Below are 19,267 nucleotides of genomic sequence, written 5' to 3'. Positions count from 1 at the left end.
CTTTATGACCTCTAACTATGCCTTTATGTGTGTAAATGAGGCAAATGAAGACCAGCAGAGATAGAAGCTCTGTATTTCCAACTATACAGTTTCCCAATTTCCCTGTCACTTCTGAGCCTTTGAATTTTACTCCTGTACCTAAGTCTTAATTTTTCTTTTGTACTTCATCGCTACTCATGGATGTTGTGTGTGAATTTATAAGCATTGTCTCTCCACTAATTCTGCTCAGTCTAGTTTGTAAATGAGTAAGCATGAGAAGATACTTAGCAACTGAAGACAGAGCTGCAAGAGATGTAATTAAATAAGCACTTCTGCTGCATCTGACTTCAGTGCTTCAAAAGTGTTTTTAGTATTTAGATGTGGTTTTGGTTTTTAGATTCTCCTTGCCAAGCTTAAGAGGCATGTTTTGTTTCATTGCTGTTCCCTACAAATACCAAGTACTTTGTTCTGTACTAAACTAGGGAAATCCACTCATCCAGACTATAGACAAGTTGGTTAAAGATTTTATTCAGGGAGAAAAGCAAGCGAAACCTCCCTGTGTAATGCATTTCACACCAGAAACACTCGATACTTAAAACAGAGAGAAAAATCAGCTCTTCAGCTGTAAAAATGTTTTCCACTTCATGAATTTTTATTAAGCACACTTTTTCCTGCTGTACATGTTAGTACGTCTGCAAGCCTGATCTAATCAGCTAATCAGTGAGTCGACTAATAATTTTGAACGAGAAAGAAAAGGCAGGAGGAAACGTTTGGTGTGGACATCCAGTGGTCTACCTCATGTTGTCCTCCTGCCCTTTCTCTGCTTGCTATGGTCGTTGACTTGCCTTTGGCATTCGCACGAGCTAAAATATCTGCCTCCCGCTCAGATAGCCTTGTGCCAGGACTGAAACTGTAGCATATTGTTCCATCATTAAATGGGCAACGTTGAATACTTGGGAAATTAACAACAGCTGCAAGTTCTTCAGCTATTTTTATTTGTACTGTGGCTATAATTTTTCTAGCGTGTTTGTGCTGAAGTCAGAAGAGGAAAGGAAAATAGATCCCCCAAGGGATCTATTGGGGGCTGACTTTTTGTTTTTAATTAAAAAAAAAAAAAGGCCCTGCCGAACAAAAGCATCCATAAAACAAATAGTACCGAGCGTAGCCTACCAGTTTATTCAGTTTACGTGGGCCCCTTAGTCTGGTTGCTGGTATGACTTTCTGGGGGTTTTAGTGGCACCTCGGCACATGGTGAGGTAACTGGCGCCTTCCACGCTAAGCCTTCTCCTTTAAAAGTCCTACTGCTAGTAGCATCTGTCTTAGCCTTTAGTAAAGCTTTGTGGCAGCAAAGCAATTTTCTGTTTTATTTATGTTTTACGGTCCTACCCAGAGACATAAGCCAAAATCCAAGGCAGCCACTCCGTTCAGTGGTCTTTGGATGAGGCCCTAAAATCAAGCTAAGAAAGCGTAAGAGAATGATTGTAAAACAGGATTTCTTAAGTATCCTATAATAGTCCAGTGACTGGGATTTCTTCCCAGAAATCACATGATCATGTGTCAGGAATGACAAGGCAGAGTCTATGTTTTAAAATGAAAGGTCAGTGTGGATCCATGAATTGGCATCTTGCCCTGGCACCAAAGGGGTTCAGGCTCCTGCTCTGCTCGTTCCCCTGCAGCGCCAGGCAGCTCTGTGGGTGCAGAGGGGAGATGGGGAGATGATACTGGGGGAGAATGAGTATCACAGCGTTAGTTGTTGGTGCTTTTTGGAGCACCTGGAATTAATATCACTCACAAGGAGTTAGGAGGTTGTCTTGAAGTTTGGAATGTAGCGAGAAACAGCAGCTGGAAGGGTCACTGAGGGGGAAAAATGAGGTTTTTGCTTAATCTGTGGCTTTTTTAATATTCTGACTAAACACTTGGTGAATGCAGGAGTGAATGAGAGGAAGCCCATCCTGAAGCATTACCCTTTCTGAAAGTACAAGAAGATGCTCCTTAGAAGCCTTGCCGTTGAACAACTGTAGGAACCAGACATAAGTGCTTTGTTTGTTTATTTGAAAAGCAATTTAGCAAGAAATTTAGCAAGAAGGCTTTTTTTTCCTTTAACTGAGGAGAGAGGTGGTCCAATTCTTTTGTCTTTTTTTTGTGACCCAACTCATGGCAAGACATCCGTTCCTTAGGCTGGACATCATTTTAGAAAAATGCATACCACTGTGGGAATTCATAGCCATTCCTTTAAAATCATTGAGAATGTGTTGGTATATTTCTGGATTTGAGTGGAAACGGGTAAGGGAGGTGGTTTGCTGTCAGTAACCTAAAACTTTAAGGGCAAAACCAAACCTGTTCCCCCTAACACTTGTGCACGTGCTTAACTTCGCTACTGAGAATAGTAACACAGGGTCCTCTTTGTATATGGAGTCCTACTCACATATTTGAAGGACTGAGGCTTTATTTGATATCTTATGTCTGATTTGGGAGTCTATAAACTGGGGTAAAGATTTCTGCTGCTATAGAGAAACATAGCTTTATTGACATGAGTTGGTACCGCTGCATTTAAACCATTAGAAGTCTTCATCTTTTCATTGAAAAAGAACAATGTCATGACAAGCGTGAGCCAAGGGCGAGCAGCCTCTCAATGGTGAGGTGCCAGGCTTTTCCTTCCCAAATTAGAGGCTAAGCACACTACAAAACAAAGGGTTGGTTTTTTTTTTTTCTGCCTTGCGCTGTGGGAAGATGATAACAAGATTTCCGCCCTGGACTGGCGTGAGGAACTGTGGCTAATTCATGGTGTCATGCTTCTGTGTCAGAAAGGGCTCCTCGTTTGAAACTCGGTTGAAGGTGAAAAATGGGAGCTGCGGCCTTGCTTGGAGGAGAGGTGCACCAGCCATCTGTCTGCAGTATAAAAATGACAAAGCCAGTGGAGTTGTCCCCTCACCAATAGCCTTCGCAAGATGTTGTTATTCCTCTGTGGTGGCCTGTCATTTAGAGTCTGCCTCTGTGATTTCTTTGGCTGCCACCCTGTTGGCTTCTGACCTCTGAAGCCTGTTTGGAAAAGTGCTGGGAAGAAGCCTTGACTGTGGCTCAGAGTTGGTGCTGTTTGTTCCAGTTAGCCTCTTCTGCTGCCTGATGGTTTTGTTTCTGAGGAGCAGAAGGGAGGAGGGGAGGTGATCTGACTGAGGTCTGATGTCCTTCTGGATAATCCACATCCTGAAAACTACACCTGTGTGGTCACAGGAGATGACTCGGCATGATTCTGGTTTGGTTCTTCACTTCTTACCTGTTAACGCCAGCTGGCGTGCACCCTGGTGAAAGAAGAATTAGCCCCAAATTTTATTCCACTTCTCATTGTGACAGTTGCCCTGGACGCATCGTTCTCTTGCTCGCTTCTCTGCCCTGCTGCTCCTATTCCATTTCTTTTTCCCATCTGTGAGTTTACGTTTGTGGTTACAGTCTAAAGGGTCCTTTGCCTGCACAGAACTGCCCTGGAAAAATGTAGGAACTGTGATGCTGCTTTAGTGCCTTCCTTCCGTGGTGCTGTTTCCCCTCTGAGATGAACCCTGTAGTGCTTGGAAGAGCAGCTGGCAGGCCTGCGAAAAGAGGGGCAGCAAGCCAAGCTGTGTCCTGTGGAAGCAGCAGCAATGACCTTGATACCTCTGGAGTTGCCCACTGCTTGCACGGGGATTGAATTTTCTCTGAAAGTTCGATTTAAGCAACATTGTCGATGCTGACCAAATATGCGAGTGCATCTGTGCTCGTTTCTGAGCTATTGGTGCTATTTCCATCTGTTAATGTGGGCAGGCACTATTAAAATCCTCAGCACTTTCAGTCTAGTTGAATAATTTTCTAGCTGCTAGGTAAATTAAACATTTATGGCCATATCTCATGCTATTATCCATCTATAGCAATACCTCCAGGCAGGGATCTTGAGCTTTTTTGGACTGTGGACCACGTGTTAATGGAGAGCGAATGTTTCATTTATACCTCATCTCACTCTTGCAGTTCTCAGTTGCAGAACGTCCCTGAGGTAACCTCAGATACTCTTTGTGAGGAAATAACCTTAGTGAAGGGATTTTTGATGTCTGTGTCAAAGGGAAGAGAGGAGTTCATTGCAGCATCCCAACTTTTTTTTTGTCTTGTCAAGTAACTTCCCCACACGCAAATTAAGATCTATCATCTGCAAGCAGGAATAAAGAAGATCATAACATCAGATGAGCCACAGACCACAAGAGTGGTAACTAGAGGTCCAACAGTGATAACTAGGAAACTTGCACTCTAACTGTTATTAGAGGAATTTGAAAGCTTGATGGGGTCCCAAGAAAGTCCATGTATATGGATGGATATTTGAGCAAGGAGCATGCACTGATTGAACAAGAGAGGAGGCATGTAAAAAGCTACCCACATCCAGCATGTCCTTCATCAAGTTGTGAAGTGGGTGGTTTGAGGGGTGAAAAGCAGTATGAGCCAAGACATGGCTCCTATACCAAGAGATTATTTTAATTTGTCTGGTTATGTGTATCCAATATCTCTATCTAGACAGTCATCTTTGGAACGTGCAGTAGGTCCTTCTTTTTTTCTTTTTTTTTTTTTTCCCCCCCCTCTCCTTCCAGGAAGCTATTTTGAATGTGGAAAAACTCAGGTGATCACTCAAACCAAGGAAATGATCCTTTTAGAAAAATGCCAAATGCTGGTATGCTTTTGATTTAAATGAAGAGATTTGTCAACACTCTTAGCGGATTATGTTGAAATTTGACAAACTGGGACATTGGAGATTATCATTTAGGTACATTCAGGCTCCTAATAGAAGAAAAGCAAATGTTATGGTCTTATGTAGGAAGTTACTTCATTTGGAAAAATGCTTTGCCGTTAGTAGGCATTGTTACTTGCCAGAAAGGGTTTACTATTTATTTGCTGTTCTAGTCCTTTCATGGGAAATACTCCAAGGACAAATGCTTAGTATTTCTTCCTGCTCCAATAAGTAGTTGTGAGATACAGCTGTTGGATTTGTCTCACTGGAATTTAATAATCATATGCTATCACTATGGCAGTGGATTGGATTGTCTGAGTAGAAGTCAGTTTAGGTTCTTAGTTTAATTTAAAAGGCATTGATGTTTCAGTCTACCTGGTGAATGTCTGCCCAAAAGCCACAACAGAGCATCTCCCTGAAAGCTTGAACTGACTTGTTAAACAAATAAAAATTACACTCGGTTAAACTCTTCTGCTGTTTCTTTGTTTGAGGAGAGTTTTGGCCTGAGAAAGAGATGTGTTTGCTGCCAATCAGTAGGAATTTTAATAGACTGTGTGCAAGAATAGAAGAACCTGATTATTAGCCTGGATGAACCCAAACCCATAAACTCCTCCCAGTGTTCCAGGAACTGAGTCCCAAAGCAAACGGTTTTCTGGACTGCATCATGGAGGTGATTGTATTTCAGCATTCTAATATTCACACTAACGCAGCCCTGTTCAATGAGCTAGCCTTGCAGACCAGGCCATGCTCGCCTTTGCTGTGTTACTATGTGAGTTTCAGTGTTTACTTCAAGGTGGTTAGCCTAATGTAGCTGGACCAAATGAACTACAGTTTCCTTTATAACTGTTTCTCCAGTCCCAGTTTGGTCATTAAACCAGATTGGACCTGTACCATAAATTATACATCTGTGCTTTTCCCTTGAGAGGTTGAGATGCCTTGTGAGGATGTGAACAACACAGTAATGATGGCTGTTAATGGAAGTATCTGTAGGTAGGCATCTGACAGCAGGGCTTACAATTCACTGTTAAGCAGGTGGGAGTTGACCAAGAACAAAGCTTCCCCCAGCAGAGTGTTGAAGTAAATACTTCTCAAAGCAGTATCTGGATGCTGACTTGCCGGGGTTTTTTAGAAACTGGTTTTCAAATATCAGAATGTTTCCAAGGTAACCTCTTTAATCTCCACTATATTCAGATGCTCACTTGTTTAATACACACGATGTGTGTAATCTGATTTAAAATGAACAGATGCTTCTAACAATGATCTAACACTAACCAGGATGGGTTTCTAGAATAAGCTCTTGAAGGTGAGAACTTGCCTTGGCCTTGCATACCTTACAGGAGAACAGCACTTAGATGATATTTCATGATTATCGATTTCTTTTGTTCCCTGCACTGGGTGTGTGATTGGTCATGGACACTGCATCTTGTTTCTTGAGACTGAGGAGTCACTGCCTTCAGTGTTACAGATGTTTTCAGGACCAAAACACAAAGGATTTTGATCCGGTATTTGCAGTTTTGGAATAAATATCTCAGAAAACTGAAAAGGGAAAAGTCGTAGTTGAATAAACAAATATTTTTTTTTCCAATAAATCCTCATAAGAACAGTTTGAGGAAGGTGTGCATCACTGGATTAAATGTCAAGAATGAAAAATAAGGGTAGTAGGGAGGGGAGCAGGAGTTGCTGTGATTATGCAGCTGCGCTCTGTCCTGTCAGCTCTCTCTCTCTCTCTCTCTGTGGGACAAATGAGCGTGTGGGGGATGCATAACATCAACAGAACAAAGCCCGGGAACTCCCAAAGCAACTGCCCTGAGTCCTGGCGACCATCAGAGAAATCTATCCTCCTGCAGCCTTTGATGGGCTGTCGTAGCTTAACTAACCAGCATCTGTAGCACAATGCTGTTACTGCCTCGATCTTGCCTGCGCTGCAAATGACTGAGAAAATTGAGTTCTGAATCCATCTTCCTTTGCTCAGTCTTTCTTTGCTTTGGTTTTATTATTATGGGAGATGAAAGATGGCCCCTGAGGATTTAACTACTAGGTAATTTAAAGGCTGTTTTCATTCTTGGAATGGTAAAGCGGAAGAATGAAATGTACATAGGAAACGGGCAAATTTGCCAGTTCAGCATGAACTGAAGGGAATGAATGCTGGCGTGGCTTTAGATAAAAATAGGGGAAACCCAAATCTAGACTTTGCTCTTAATAGTACTCTAGATAGTATCAGCTCCTGTGAGGAGTAAGTGCCTGCCTAGGGTTAGGGCTGGAGAGGGACCAAGCTTCCAGTTCTTAGTCAAAGGAAAGGAAGTTTGATATCTATGTCTTGATGGTGACACTGAAAGTGTTACCTACGTTCATTAGAGGCTTAAAAATAAAATCATTGTATCACCAAATCCTTTTATCTGTAAAAACTAGTATTTGGTTTGTTTCATTTTTAGAGAGACTGAGGGTGGAAGTAGTGAATATCCTCACTCTTGGCATGGTCTTCCTTTCAGTTCCTGACAAATGATCCCTTCTCCCCCACACACCCTACTTTATGGGTTGTTTTATAAGGTGACTTATGACTTATTCTGTCGTTGAAGAATGCAAATAATAACCTTGCTTTTATTTCTCATGCACATACAGAAGGAAACAGAATAATTGCAGAAGCTAAATTCAGTTTTGGAGTTGTGGAACCTGCCCAGTACCATTTGGAATAGATCAACCGCTTCTAGCGGAGTTGGGAAAATGTTACATCTGTTTCCTTCCAGTTGGAACAAAAAAGGCTACCGCTACCCCCTTGAAGCTGCAGAGACTCCAGTGGAATGTTGAGTCTTTTTTGCTTTTCTTGGGTGTAAATGCTTTCAATATGTGGCATGCCTCATGCTTTCTTGCAGATCTGCCATTAGAACTTTCAGTGTAAGGTCAGTTCCACCAGGAAGGTTTAAACCCCCCCAGCTTTTATGTCTGTACAAATGTTGCCGAGTTCATGGGTGTAGAAATAAGAACATAAAGCAAGTCGTAACCTTCTCTGGTGTTGAGGATCTCTTGGCACTTTCATAAGCATCTGGCTTGACATTCTGACGTAGTTCCAGGTTGGATATTTCACATAACAACAATAACTGTCGTGACTGTGGTTTCCCAAACAGTCTGAAGATTGAACGTGGTGGTTCCATCCAAGGCAGTCAATCGCTGTTATTAATTCCTCGCCTTAGTGCTCACATGTGCCGCCAGCTATTTAGTAGGTGCGACCGCTGCGCACGTGAGAACTGGGTGAGGTGATGTACGTGGGTGAGGTTTTACACAGGCAATTCATTACACCAAACCGCTTTACGACCCGCCGCGCCTACGGACAGCCGAGGGGGTAGCTCCGCCCAGCGGGGCGCTGCGTGGCGGCGGCCCGCCGCCGGGGGAGCGGGCCTGGCGGGAGGGAGGGAGGGAGGGAGGGCGCTGTCCGCGGTGCTGAGGGCGCCCCGGGCGGGCGGGGCCTGCCCGCCCGACTGGGCCGGGGCCGGGGCCGGGGCCGGGGCCGGGGCCGGGGCCGGGGCCGGGGCCGGGGCGGGAGGGAGGGAGGGAGGCCAGCCTCGCGGCTTGCTTACTGTGGGCTCTGAAAAATGAGGCGCTCTTTCTTTTTCCCTTTTCCTTCTCACTCCCCCCCCCCCCCCCCCCCCCCCCCCCCCCCCCCGGAGACTGGTGAAAGGATTATATTAAATTGAAATCGTATTGTTCTAGGAGTGAAGTGCATTTGCAATTTGCTGCACACGGCAAAAAAAAAAAAAAAAAAAAAGAGTCCTGAAGTGAAATTGCGCAGAAGGGATATTTGTTTCTTTTGTGGGAAGGGTTAATCGATCTAAATGTAAAGTAATGCTTTGTGATGGGAGGCTATCTAATGCTAAACCCAGATTAATTCTAAATAAAAGTATGATGATTAATGCATGTGCTCTGAGCACCAGAAGAACTAATAAGAATTAGCTGCTTGTGCTGGAATGTTTTTACTGTTGCAAAACACAGACTGATTAATTTGAGGCGGAAAAGTTGCTTCTTTTAAGAATCCTATATGGGAACAGCCAGAAAGACTGGACAGAAACAACTTCTAAAATATATGAAAATCATTCTTTATACTATGAGTTATATGACTCTGTAATCTTGGTCTCGATGAAACAACTGTATATCTGGAATGGTATTTGTTCTGTTTACTGTTACATGGGAAGGGAAGCTTGGTAAAGGATCAGCATCCTATTATACAAGAGTTTCCTGCTGTTTCCTCGTTACCTTAGTAAATAAAAATACCTTAACGTAGTCCTGGTTTTTAGTAAGAGTTGCTTCTCTCTTTTGTATTTGTTGAAATCACTGGTAACGTTGTTTGCGAGCTCAGTTTCTTGGAATAGTTTGGAGATGGGCTACTTTTACCCTTACCTGTTAGCATCACCAGGGAAGAAGTGGGGATGATTTTTGATGGATTCAGGCAAGGCTAAAGCAAAATGTATTTTCTGTAGTAAATTGTTTTCACCCTTAGGCTGCACTTTTCAATTTCAGTGTATGTTGTCTCTTAACTCTAATGGATGATATTTTGCCCTTTTCTTGGCTATGGAGGAGCAGTATGCTCATATTCTTGTCTCTGCAAATCCAATCTTTCAAACTTGCAGCATGCAGAAGTCCTTCTGATTTCAGCGCACCGTATCTAATGAGGAGCTAGTATCTCATAACGCTTTCAGCTCTTGTCTAGGCACTTGAAATGGATAGTGTTCTGAAAACTGATACAATTTTAAAGGTCAGATCCTATAAAACATTGTGATTCCTAGCCAATAATGTGCCTTCTGGAACTGATTATTTAGTCTGGAGTTGCACTGTAGACTGTCCCATCCTTTTGTCTGGGTTCCATTGAGTACTTGCCAGGTGCAGTGACCAATAAAACTGGGAAAGATCTGTGCTGGGTGAGTTTTGCAAGAGGCCTTCTGTAACAGAGGCAGCAGGCATAGCCAGTTGTTTCTCAGATGCTGTGGAGCCATGTGGTCAGAAAGGTGTTGTCCTTCCTATTTCCTCAATTACTAGTTTGATCTAGCTGTGTGGAAGGCAGAGTTCTGGGTGTATGTTGGAATAGGATTGTGTGATGCTCAGAAAAGATGAGGCCTTGTTCCATGGCTTAGATACTTTTAACTCTTTCTTCCTGTTCACCTATGAATTAATCCTAGCAGAGCCTCAGAGGCTGTAGCCACAAGAACGGCATTTGGATCAACTTGCACCCTGCTAATGTATAGCATACACCCAGCTGAATGGGAGGTGACAGCCAGTAAGTGGGTCATCCCAGAATACTGGGAGCCATTTGTGTCATATCAGTATGACAGGTCACTCAGTTAAATTCCTGCTTTTTTTCCTTCTGAATCTACCTATTTGGATCCTTGTAACTGTAATACGTAATGGAAGTTGTGTGTAGCATCTGGCTTTTTGTCTGGTTAAAAAGAAAGAGCCACACCCTTGGTTGCTGATAACTGATAGGGTTTCATTAACTTTGTGATCGATAGTAGACCTGTGCCTTCTACAGAATCTGGCTTTGAGCAGATGTCACAAACTCGCTCTGAATGTCCCTTCAGCATACAGATAGCAATTGCCCTCCCCCTGCCCTCCACAAACACATCTGTCCATAGCAGGCTGCTTTTTTCATTGGTACCCGTAACAAAAATGGACTGTACTCATACTGGAAAGTATTTACTATCTGCAGATGGGGCTGTAATTGTTTTTACTTTTTTATTATTATTTTCCAAACCTCCAATAAATGCACTGGACAAGAATCCACCGCTCTCTTGATTGCAAAGAGTAATTAATTGATCAGATCTGTTTTCTTTTTACTGTCCTGTGGACTGAAAGATAATGATGTGCAATGTGGAGGATATTCCTGCTAGAGATAGTATTTCTGCAAATCCTGCAAAACATAACTAATGATCTGTAGAGTACCATCTGACATTCAGTGAGCAGGCTGCCTGCTCTGTCTTCCCCCACACCATGTGCATACATATGTACTCACGCTCTGTGTTTTATGGTGTGATCAAAAGCAGTCTTTGGTTAATGTTTTAGTAACTTCTCTTTCTCATTGCTCTTACTAGCAGCAGTAACATTTGCAATTTCAGTCTGTGGCAGGAAGCACATTTCCTTTCTTAAAGGAAATCTGAATGAATTTAGAGGCCACAGAAAAGGACGGCTTGCAGTTTGCGTTGCTGCAGTCTGTCAAAGAAATCAGGCTAGAATACAGATGCTGATTTCTTTAAAAACAAACAAACAAAAACCCAAGTCTCTTATTTTTTCTCTTTCCAAATACGCACTCTTAAGGAATGTACTCGAGCATCTGGCTAATTCACATACCATTAATTCTCTAAAGATTACATATGCACACCCAATTAGACCTGCATCATTTATTTAAAAAATGAACGTACTTTTGTATTTATATTTTATAGCTGTGCCAAATTATTAAAGGACATAGAAGGAGGAATTTATAAGCAAAATGTGCAAAGTCCTTCTCCTAGAAAAGCTGAAAGCATCAGCAGGGCCGTACCTAAGCTTAGTTTAAAACCATAAACACACTTTTTTTTTTGCTATTAGTGTATGGGTAAATGGCTTTTTAAAGACAAGAACGAACACTTGTTAGAAACTCTGAGATACGGCCTGTCTTCGTACAGGAGCTAGTGGAGCGGGCACCAACCCTGATGTCTGAGGTCCTTTTGTATTGCAGTAATATGAGTAATCTTCCCTTTGTGTCTGTTTTGCGGACTGCAGTGAGTTGCTGCCAGCTGCAGTTTCTTGAGGGTTTAATAGTCTCAAACAACTACAAGGACATTGTCTTCCAAAGGCTCTGTGAGGATGAGAGCCTGCTGCTGATGGCGTACATCCCCTCACACGCTTGTATGGCTCTCCACCAGCTTAACTAAGAGGCCAGTACCACTCAGAAGAATAATTTGGATCTTGCAAGAGATGGATGATCATAGCCTATAGGGAAAAACTAATCCATGCCCTGACTACCCTGTTCATCTCTCTGGTACCTCAGTGCTAAAGAGGCTCAAATCATTAGAGGCAATGACATTCTTGTCTTATTCTTAGCAGTGAATTCCTGCGAGGTCCGCTAACCAGCGGTAGGGACGGTGGTTAGTAGCCGCCTGCTTTATGTCGGGGTTTACTGGCGTAAAGTTGCCATGGAGATCAGTAGGAGTTTTAACTGAGCAGGGACCGCAGCGGTTTGCCCTGTGTGTGTAAATCTGTTTGGCATGTCGTGCGTATCGGATTCGGCTGTGCTGCTCACACTTGAGGTCCACTAGCTCATTTGCCTGATCCCCGTGTAGGAGAGCTGAGCAACTGCCACGCAGTATTCATAGCACTGTGATATTAAAAAAAGGCAGAATCGGGATTGGTACCTGCTGTTCCAGGGCCCATATAAAAGCAAAGTCTGGGCACCGAAGGATTTCTGGTGCAGGTATCTAAACCCTGTAAGCTAGAAGGAACTGTTACTTGCAAAACTTTCCCAGGCTGGAGCCTTTCTTGTGACAGCAGTAGGCATATTGGCTGTCTGAAACAGAGAATTGTTAAGCAGCAGAAACAGAAATCTTGCAACTTGGGAGATATGGGAAGGAGGAATCTTCCCAACGCATTTTAGAACTTGTAAAGCGGATTAAAATACGGGGAGGAGGGCGAGCAGAATGAGTGCTGAATATAAATGTCCCCTTTACACTTGTAAAGGGTACGCAGGCTCCACGTGCTCAGAAACACTGCCAGGAAAGCATCAATTAAAATGCTCGAGACTGACGAAGGCTTTAAGACCGTTGAGGTAAATGGTGACTCATATTGGTTGAGAAGCAGGAAGGAAAAACATTTAACGGCGTACATCCCAAGCTGGGCTCTGAAATGAGGCTTTCCCAAGGGGTTGACCTGCAAGGCACTGAGATTTTAGCCAGGACCTGCTGATCTGCAGCCTTCAAAGGTGAAGAGCCAAAGTATTTTTCATTGACTCGGCTGCAGACCTGCTGGGTTTACAATGCATATGTCTTTGCAGGGTGTTACGGAGAGAAACTTGGCATATTTCTAATTTTAGAGTAAGAGGAAGCAGCCAGCTGATGAAAATATTCGGAAGGAAGGTTTAAGGAGTTAGAAACTGTGAAGGTGCGGGGGGAAGGGGAATAGGGCAAATGTAGAGATGGATCTTTGAACACCACTTGCTCCAGCAGCAGCTACGGAGCCCTCCTGCATATACTGCTTAGACCCCGGCATTGATTTGAGAGGGGAACGAGGCTTCTGCTGTGTTTATCCCAAGGAAGAAGCTCCAGCCCTTTCAACAGAAGCTAAAGCTTGTACATCTTGAAGACTGGTGTGAGCCTGTTGTATTAGTGGAAAGGCCTGATCACATGCATCAAAAGCGTCTCCTCCTCTTCCTCCTCCCCCCACCTCCTGTACCACTCTTAACAATTTAATCCATAGCAGTTTCTCTTCATGGGCTGTAATTGATCTGCCTGTGATTTAGCTCATCAGATGCTCATTAAAGAGCTTGCAGCCTTTCTTATTCATGAGGAGTGAGAGTTGGGGATCTAAAACCACTTTGTCTTAACGGGATTCATTTAGTATTCTGTGATTCGGGGAGACTAATAAACTTATACGAGCTATTATTTAAAGGTGAGCTGCCAAGTGAACATGAAGGATGATTCAAGCACCGCCGGTGTGCTGAGCACTCTCCGACAGCGGGTGTCAGGTGTGAGCAGCAGAGGGAATTGTTGCTAAAACCCCAGCAAGATATTCCTCGCTGCTCTGTGGAGGGTGTCCCACAACGCCCTGGCTGCGTGTGATCGGATAACGCAGCTTGCGGTGGAGCTCCTGGAGCTACATCTGCAATGAAGACGGCATTTTGTGCTAGTGATGTCAGTGGGATACGCAGAAATATTTTGTGCATTGTATATAGTTTGGGCTTGACATCTGGTTTTCTTTTTTAAGCGCCACTATTGTTCTGAGCTGCCGTCTGTATTCTGGCAGTGCCCATAATGATGTGTGCTTCCCACGTTGCCTGCACACACATGCTGAGAAAATGCCTGTCGCCATCCTTTAACAAGGATACGCTGGCAATCTGCAAAAGAGAACAATACCCCTGGGCTGCAGAAAGCAGTTTCCTTTCCCCGGTACTTTAATGAACACTTGAGATATTTCCAAGCCGTAGGAAGAGGAGATAGGATGGATGGGTTCTCTGTTCTGCTCCTTTCCAAGCCTGGCTCCGCACGCCAGAGACTTCCGGAAAGATGAATAATTCCCTGCAATTATTGAATTTACTGTGTAGCCATACACATAGTGTCATCAAACTGCTTATGCCTTGGAGGTCTCTTAAGTGACTATAACCGCGAAGGGGCTCTTAAGTTCTCTGTGGCCTTTTAAGCCAGCAGTTCTGCCAGGGAACACATGCAGCTGGATCCTGTGCCTGCACCGAGTGTACTGACTTTGCTCATGAATCGTGGGAAGCTATGGGGCCCCACAGACAAAGCCCTGCGTGAGGGATCTGAACCCTGGCAGGGCACGCTGCCATTCACATGAACTGACTTCCCAGTTGCTGTGTGTATCGGGATTGGGAAATCTTTGGGAATATAAACCTTTCCAAATTCCTCAAACTCACAGTATTCATATATAGTCTATGCTTGTGTTTATAATTGTACATTGTCCTACGTAAATATTAATACCGTATTTTTCTTTCTTTGTAGTGTACGGAGGCCAAAAAGCATTGCTGGTACTTTGAAGGATTATATCCTACATATTATATGTAAGTAGTCATAGCTTTCCTTTTTGTGTTTTCTAGTGCTCAAGAGAGAATTAGATGCTGTAGGCTCTTAGAGTGTTGTTCTTTCACTAATTATACTTTTTCCATAACTTCTCTGAGACTTTTTCTAATTTAAAAATGAAGATGGAATAAACTTTCCTTTCCCTCCTTCCCCGTGTCCCATCTCTTTCCCTTTCTCCTTATTAAAAAAAGTGTACAGACTCATTTCGCCACCCAATCCAGGCGACCTTTCCAATTAAAAACAAAATGCAAGATCTTAAACAGCTCTTATTTCAGAACACTGAAAGGAAATGTAAGTAGAGCCATGCGAGGACAGTTCTCCCTTTGTTTTGAACAAGGGCAGGTAATCAGGCAGAATACCAAGAATGCTTTGAAAGTGAGTTTGTCCCTGTGCTAATACTGTTGTTTAATTTAGGGAGTTGGGATGATTTGTTAACCGTGGCATAACTGTCCTTTTGATGAGTGGCATCTACATTCACATCAGGCTTAGGTGTGAACCAAATGTCAATGTCCTGTAGGTGCATGATTGAGGATTTCTCTGAATTGCAGTTTTCTGTTTTAAATTGCCCACAGCAACAACAAAAAGGCAGAGGAAATGTGTGGGTGGGAGGTATCTTCCCTGTGGATTTGGGGGCAGAAAGGAGATAAATGTACTAAACTTTGTCCCTGGGTTGTATAACTGTAATTGCAAATACCTGTACATAAGTTTAAAAAAAATAAAAATAAAGTGAGGTGGAGGAGTAGGCAGCAGCATTAGGTCATCTGTTCCTTGAGCAAGCTCTTCCTTGCTGAAGGATTGGAAATTACTGTAATCCTTATGCTACCCAAGAACTTTTCTCCCTTTTCTTCTCCACCTCCACTTCATCTCCCAGAAACAGGAGAGAAATGCTAGAGGCAAAAAGCAGCCAGGAAGCCAGGCAAGAAACAAAGCTCATTGAAAGAATGAAACACTGTATGGTTTAATCATCTGTGATCCTGAATATTAACTGCTTAGGAAGTGTTTGTGCCTAGAACTCACTGCCTTTTTTTCAGGTGACTGAAATGTTGAGAATTACTCATAAATGGTTGGCCAGAACAGATGGGTGAATTTAAATAAGTTAATTTTCTTTGCATGCTAATAACAGCAGGACTCTGGCTCCACCTACATTTTATTTTGTTTTGCTGCAATGTGGGAAAGAAGGTGGTATGTTATGAAATTATGAAAATCCCACTGTACCTTGACATTCAGGAGTGCATTAATCATCATCACCTCGGTGTTCTGCTTACGTTACTGCCCACATGCTTTCACAGCCAATGTTTGTCTCCCTTGGTACTACAAAGGGATACTTGGATACAAGGGATACTACTTGGATATTGGGTGCTAGCTCAGACTCTTCGTGCCACAGGTAAATACATACCGAGTCCTGCAAAAGCAAAGGATACAAAGGGGAGGCTCGCTATCTGTAATAGATCTGATGCACGCAGGGTTGCTTTCTAATTGGTTTCCTTTTGGTAACTAGTTTACTGTTTTCTTTGTGTGCTGAAATGGAGTATCTTGTAGAAAAGCAGTGTGTTTATTTTCCAGTCCGTCAAAGAGGTTAATTGGAATTGCACACAGCTCTGAACATTGGAAGGAAAGAAGTTGTGAGAGGGGCTGTGGTGTTGGTGGGTTGTTGGTTGGTTTGGGAGATCTTTTAATGTGGAGGGAAAACTGTTGTATATTGACTATGTCAGGTCAATCAGAAGGCTGTTACTAGTAGTCGTGTGTGTTTGTGGTAGTTACTGCAGCACCCTGTTATCTGAGTCATTGCATAAACGTGTTGCGATTGTCAGTCTCAGGGATAGTGTAAGTAAATGGAAAAAGGAAGGGGAAAGGGGTGGGATGTGTGTGCTCAGTGATTGTTGCGATGGTGATGAGTGTCGCGTTAATGCTATTGTTGTTATTGTGATTATGAGTTTAAGTGGGGAAGAAGAAGCACTAAGGAAAGACAATAAGGATTTGGGGATGGTAAACCTCAGAGGATAGATAACGTGTGACAAGCGAAGAGATGTGGAAGGGAGCGGGGAGAAGGTATTTGAGTGCATAGGAGCACATGCATCAAAGTGCATAGGGGGCATGCATCAAAGTGATAGGAAGGTCATTGATGTCTGCGGTGCCTGGGCTTTCCTACTTTGTTACTTCTGCAGTTTCAGTTTCTGTTGTCTAGGATCCCCAGCTGCTTCCTACCTGTGCTGTCTTTTCACACCTGTATGGTGGAGGAGAGGCACAACACCAATCTCAGCATCTTAGGGTAAAGTCCCATTGCTTTGGCACTTGTTTGACCCTTCACTGAGGTAATCCAATTTGTTAATCCCACAGAAAGTTGTTCATTTTAGCACATTCAAGTCTGTGTTGAATCAGCTTGGTACATTTTTGGCAAACACTGGTGAAATGGGAGGAAGGGAGTACTCTGCATATTGTGGGCGAGGAGGCATGAATAGGATCCTTCTCTATTTGCATATGGTTAGATGTTAAATCATCTAAAGGCATAATATGTAACTTCATCCTGAGAGTGTCTCCTCTGTGCAAATCTAGATCCGGGATGTGCTGTAGTGAAACGGGTTTTATTTTATCTTACAATTTCTGAAGCAACAGTCCATAAGAAGCAGATATATTTAGTCAAATGAGTTCACAATAGCTTCCATTCCTTTCTATCACTGGTTTTCTGTCAGAGGTTTTTTCTATCCAGTTAACATATGTAGTCTGTCCTTTGGTCTTGAGACTATCTCTGGAGACTTACGAAACCCAGCAGTGCAATCCTTTTTAATGATTTCCCTGTGATTTCAGTCCCATGCTGACAGTATGTCATGTCTCTCTTGGAAACACTTTGTATTATAATGAAAAGGTAGGCTTGTCAGCTCAGAAATACCAAGTCATATGTCTATTCACAGATCTAGCGTGGCATGCTTGGACCAAAGCATCCCTGGACTGGCATGTCCATATGCTTTTTCTCTCTTCTGGGTAGGCACATCCTCCTCGAAGGTGCCTGCTTCTCTTTCAATTGCCCAGAGTAATAGACATCCAAGGTGGACTGTCACATAAAATGGTTCTTTGCTTTTATCAGAAGTCTAAAGGCAAGATAGCTGAGTTAATCTTTCCTGTAAAGGCTCAACTTCAGCCATCCAAAGACAGAGATAAGACTGTGTCTGCTAAGCAAGAGGAACATGGGGTAAGAAATCAGCGTGCCAAATTAAGTGTACTGGAAATTCAGCTAGATTGGGGGGTAAAACTTGCAGTGATATGACTGTTCTTTTTTTGGAGCTTAAGTTTTTTTAGTTTTTGATTCAATCTGTCTTCCAGTGTAATTATTTAAAAAAGAAAAAGCTGTTAGAGATGTTGCTCAAAGCTTTCCTAAAACTTGTTGGTTATGCTTTCTGTATTAACAGCTAGGGCAAAAGTTGGAGGTCTCTATTACAACACTAATGATACATCTCTTTGTCCAAGTAGTTAATGGTATTAGCACCTTTTTAAAATTATTCTTCCAGTGGACATAATTGTTCTAGCCTTCATAGATCATCAGTAAGCTTTAGTTTATTTCAAGCATGTTTCTTCCAAATATAATTCCATTTGTTAATGCTAGACTGAGGAATTGATCATTTTCCAATCTTTTCTACCTCTGCTGTGTGAATCTGTTAGCTTAAGATATAGCTTATTTCAGACCAGAAGCCATCATGGAAAGCTTCCCAGGAATCTGGGAGACATACATTGGTGGTCTACTGTTGATACAGAGAATTTCAAAGACTGCTCTTAACTTACTTCACTAACCAAACCATTTCTCCGTGTCCTACTTGCCTGAGCCACAAGATATTGTCAGTTAGATACTTTTCTCCTGCTTCAGCGAAACGTTTATTTTTGTGGCCTGGAAAAATAAGTAAACAAATATAAAGCGGAGAAAGGAATTAATCATTGGAGTCTAATTCTTATCCCTTGGAAAAGCAGGAAGCCAAGTTATCCCTGTCTTTGCTTAAAGAATTAGACCATACATCTCCTTGTGTGGATGCACAGAAAGCAATTCAGAATTAAAGCTGTTTCAACAGACTTGACTCTGATCCTCTACAAGGATCCTCATCCTACTCTCACTTAAATAAGCCAGCTCAGTCTTATTCTAGATGCACCTGAAGTGCTTGTGGTTGGCGGAAGAGATGGTCAAGATGCTTCTCTTCTTGGCAATAATGTGAATAATGACATAGTGAATGCATTAGATTGCGAAACCACCTCCTCTGTATGCAGTCGCCAGCAGCACTTAAGATACTCCAGTTGTTTTTTCCACTTCTGAATTGGGAATGAACAGTAGAGGGAAGGCTGCCTTACATTTTGCTGATGAGGAGTAGTTTGATTAGAATGATTGTGAATGTCCCCCTCACTGCAGGGTGAAGTATGTTCCCCAGTATGACTGACCAATCCCATAGGTCTTTTCTGTTTGTTTTTCCTCCTGTTGTTAGCTACCATCACATCAGAGCTTTTAATGAGGTGATAAATTCCAGATGCTAGAACCTGCATGTTTCTAATCCTCTTCTTTCCAGGCTCCATGGCATGTTTATAAAGCAGCACAAATGTTTTTGAGTGAGTGGTAAGCATGTGTCCACAGCAGTAGAAATACCATGGCTGATGTCACTGGGTCAGTGAAGTAGTCACCCACAGGAAGGGGGTTGGCTGACTTAGAGGGAGAAAAGAGTTTTGATGCTACCCAGTATTGAGTTAACATTATTTCAGCTCGTCCTGTTGGATTATTGTGTATTGATTTTTTTTTTTTTTTTTTTTT

At 42.7% G+C, this 19,267-nt stretch overlaps 1 protein-coding gene across 2 annotated transcripts in view; it reads left to right on the top strand.

Annotated features, from left to right (window-relative positions):
- VOPP1 (VOPP1 WW domain binding protein) overlaps positions 1-19,267 on the top strand; it is a 124,946-nt gene that overhangs the window by 85,772 nt on the left and 19,907 nt on the right. For both annotated transcript variants that reach the window (XM_076330759.1, XM_076330758.1), the window contains exon 2: positions 14,410-14,468. In XM_076330759.1, the coding sequence (XP_076186874.1) occupies positions 14,410-14,468 (59 nt within the window). The remainder of the gene's footprint in view (positions 1-14,409; positions 14,469-19,267) is intronic.

This window comes from Aptenodytes patagonicus, chromosome 2, assembly GCF_965638725.1.
Source record: "Aptenodytes patagonicus chromosome 2, bAptPat1.pri.cur, whole genome shotgun sequence".
Taxonomy (NCBI): Eukaryota; Metazoa; Chordata; class Aves; order Sphenisciformes; family Spheniscidae; genus Aptenodytes; species Aptenodytes patagonicus.
This window is presented reverse-complemented; position numbering and strand designations above follow the sequence as displayed.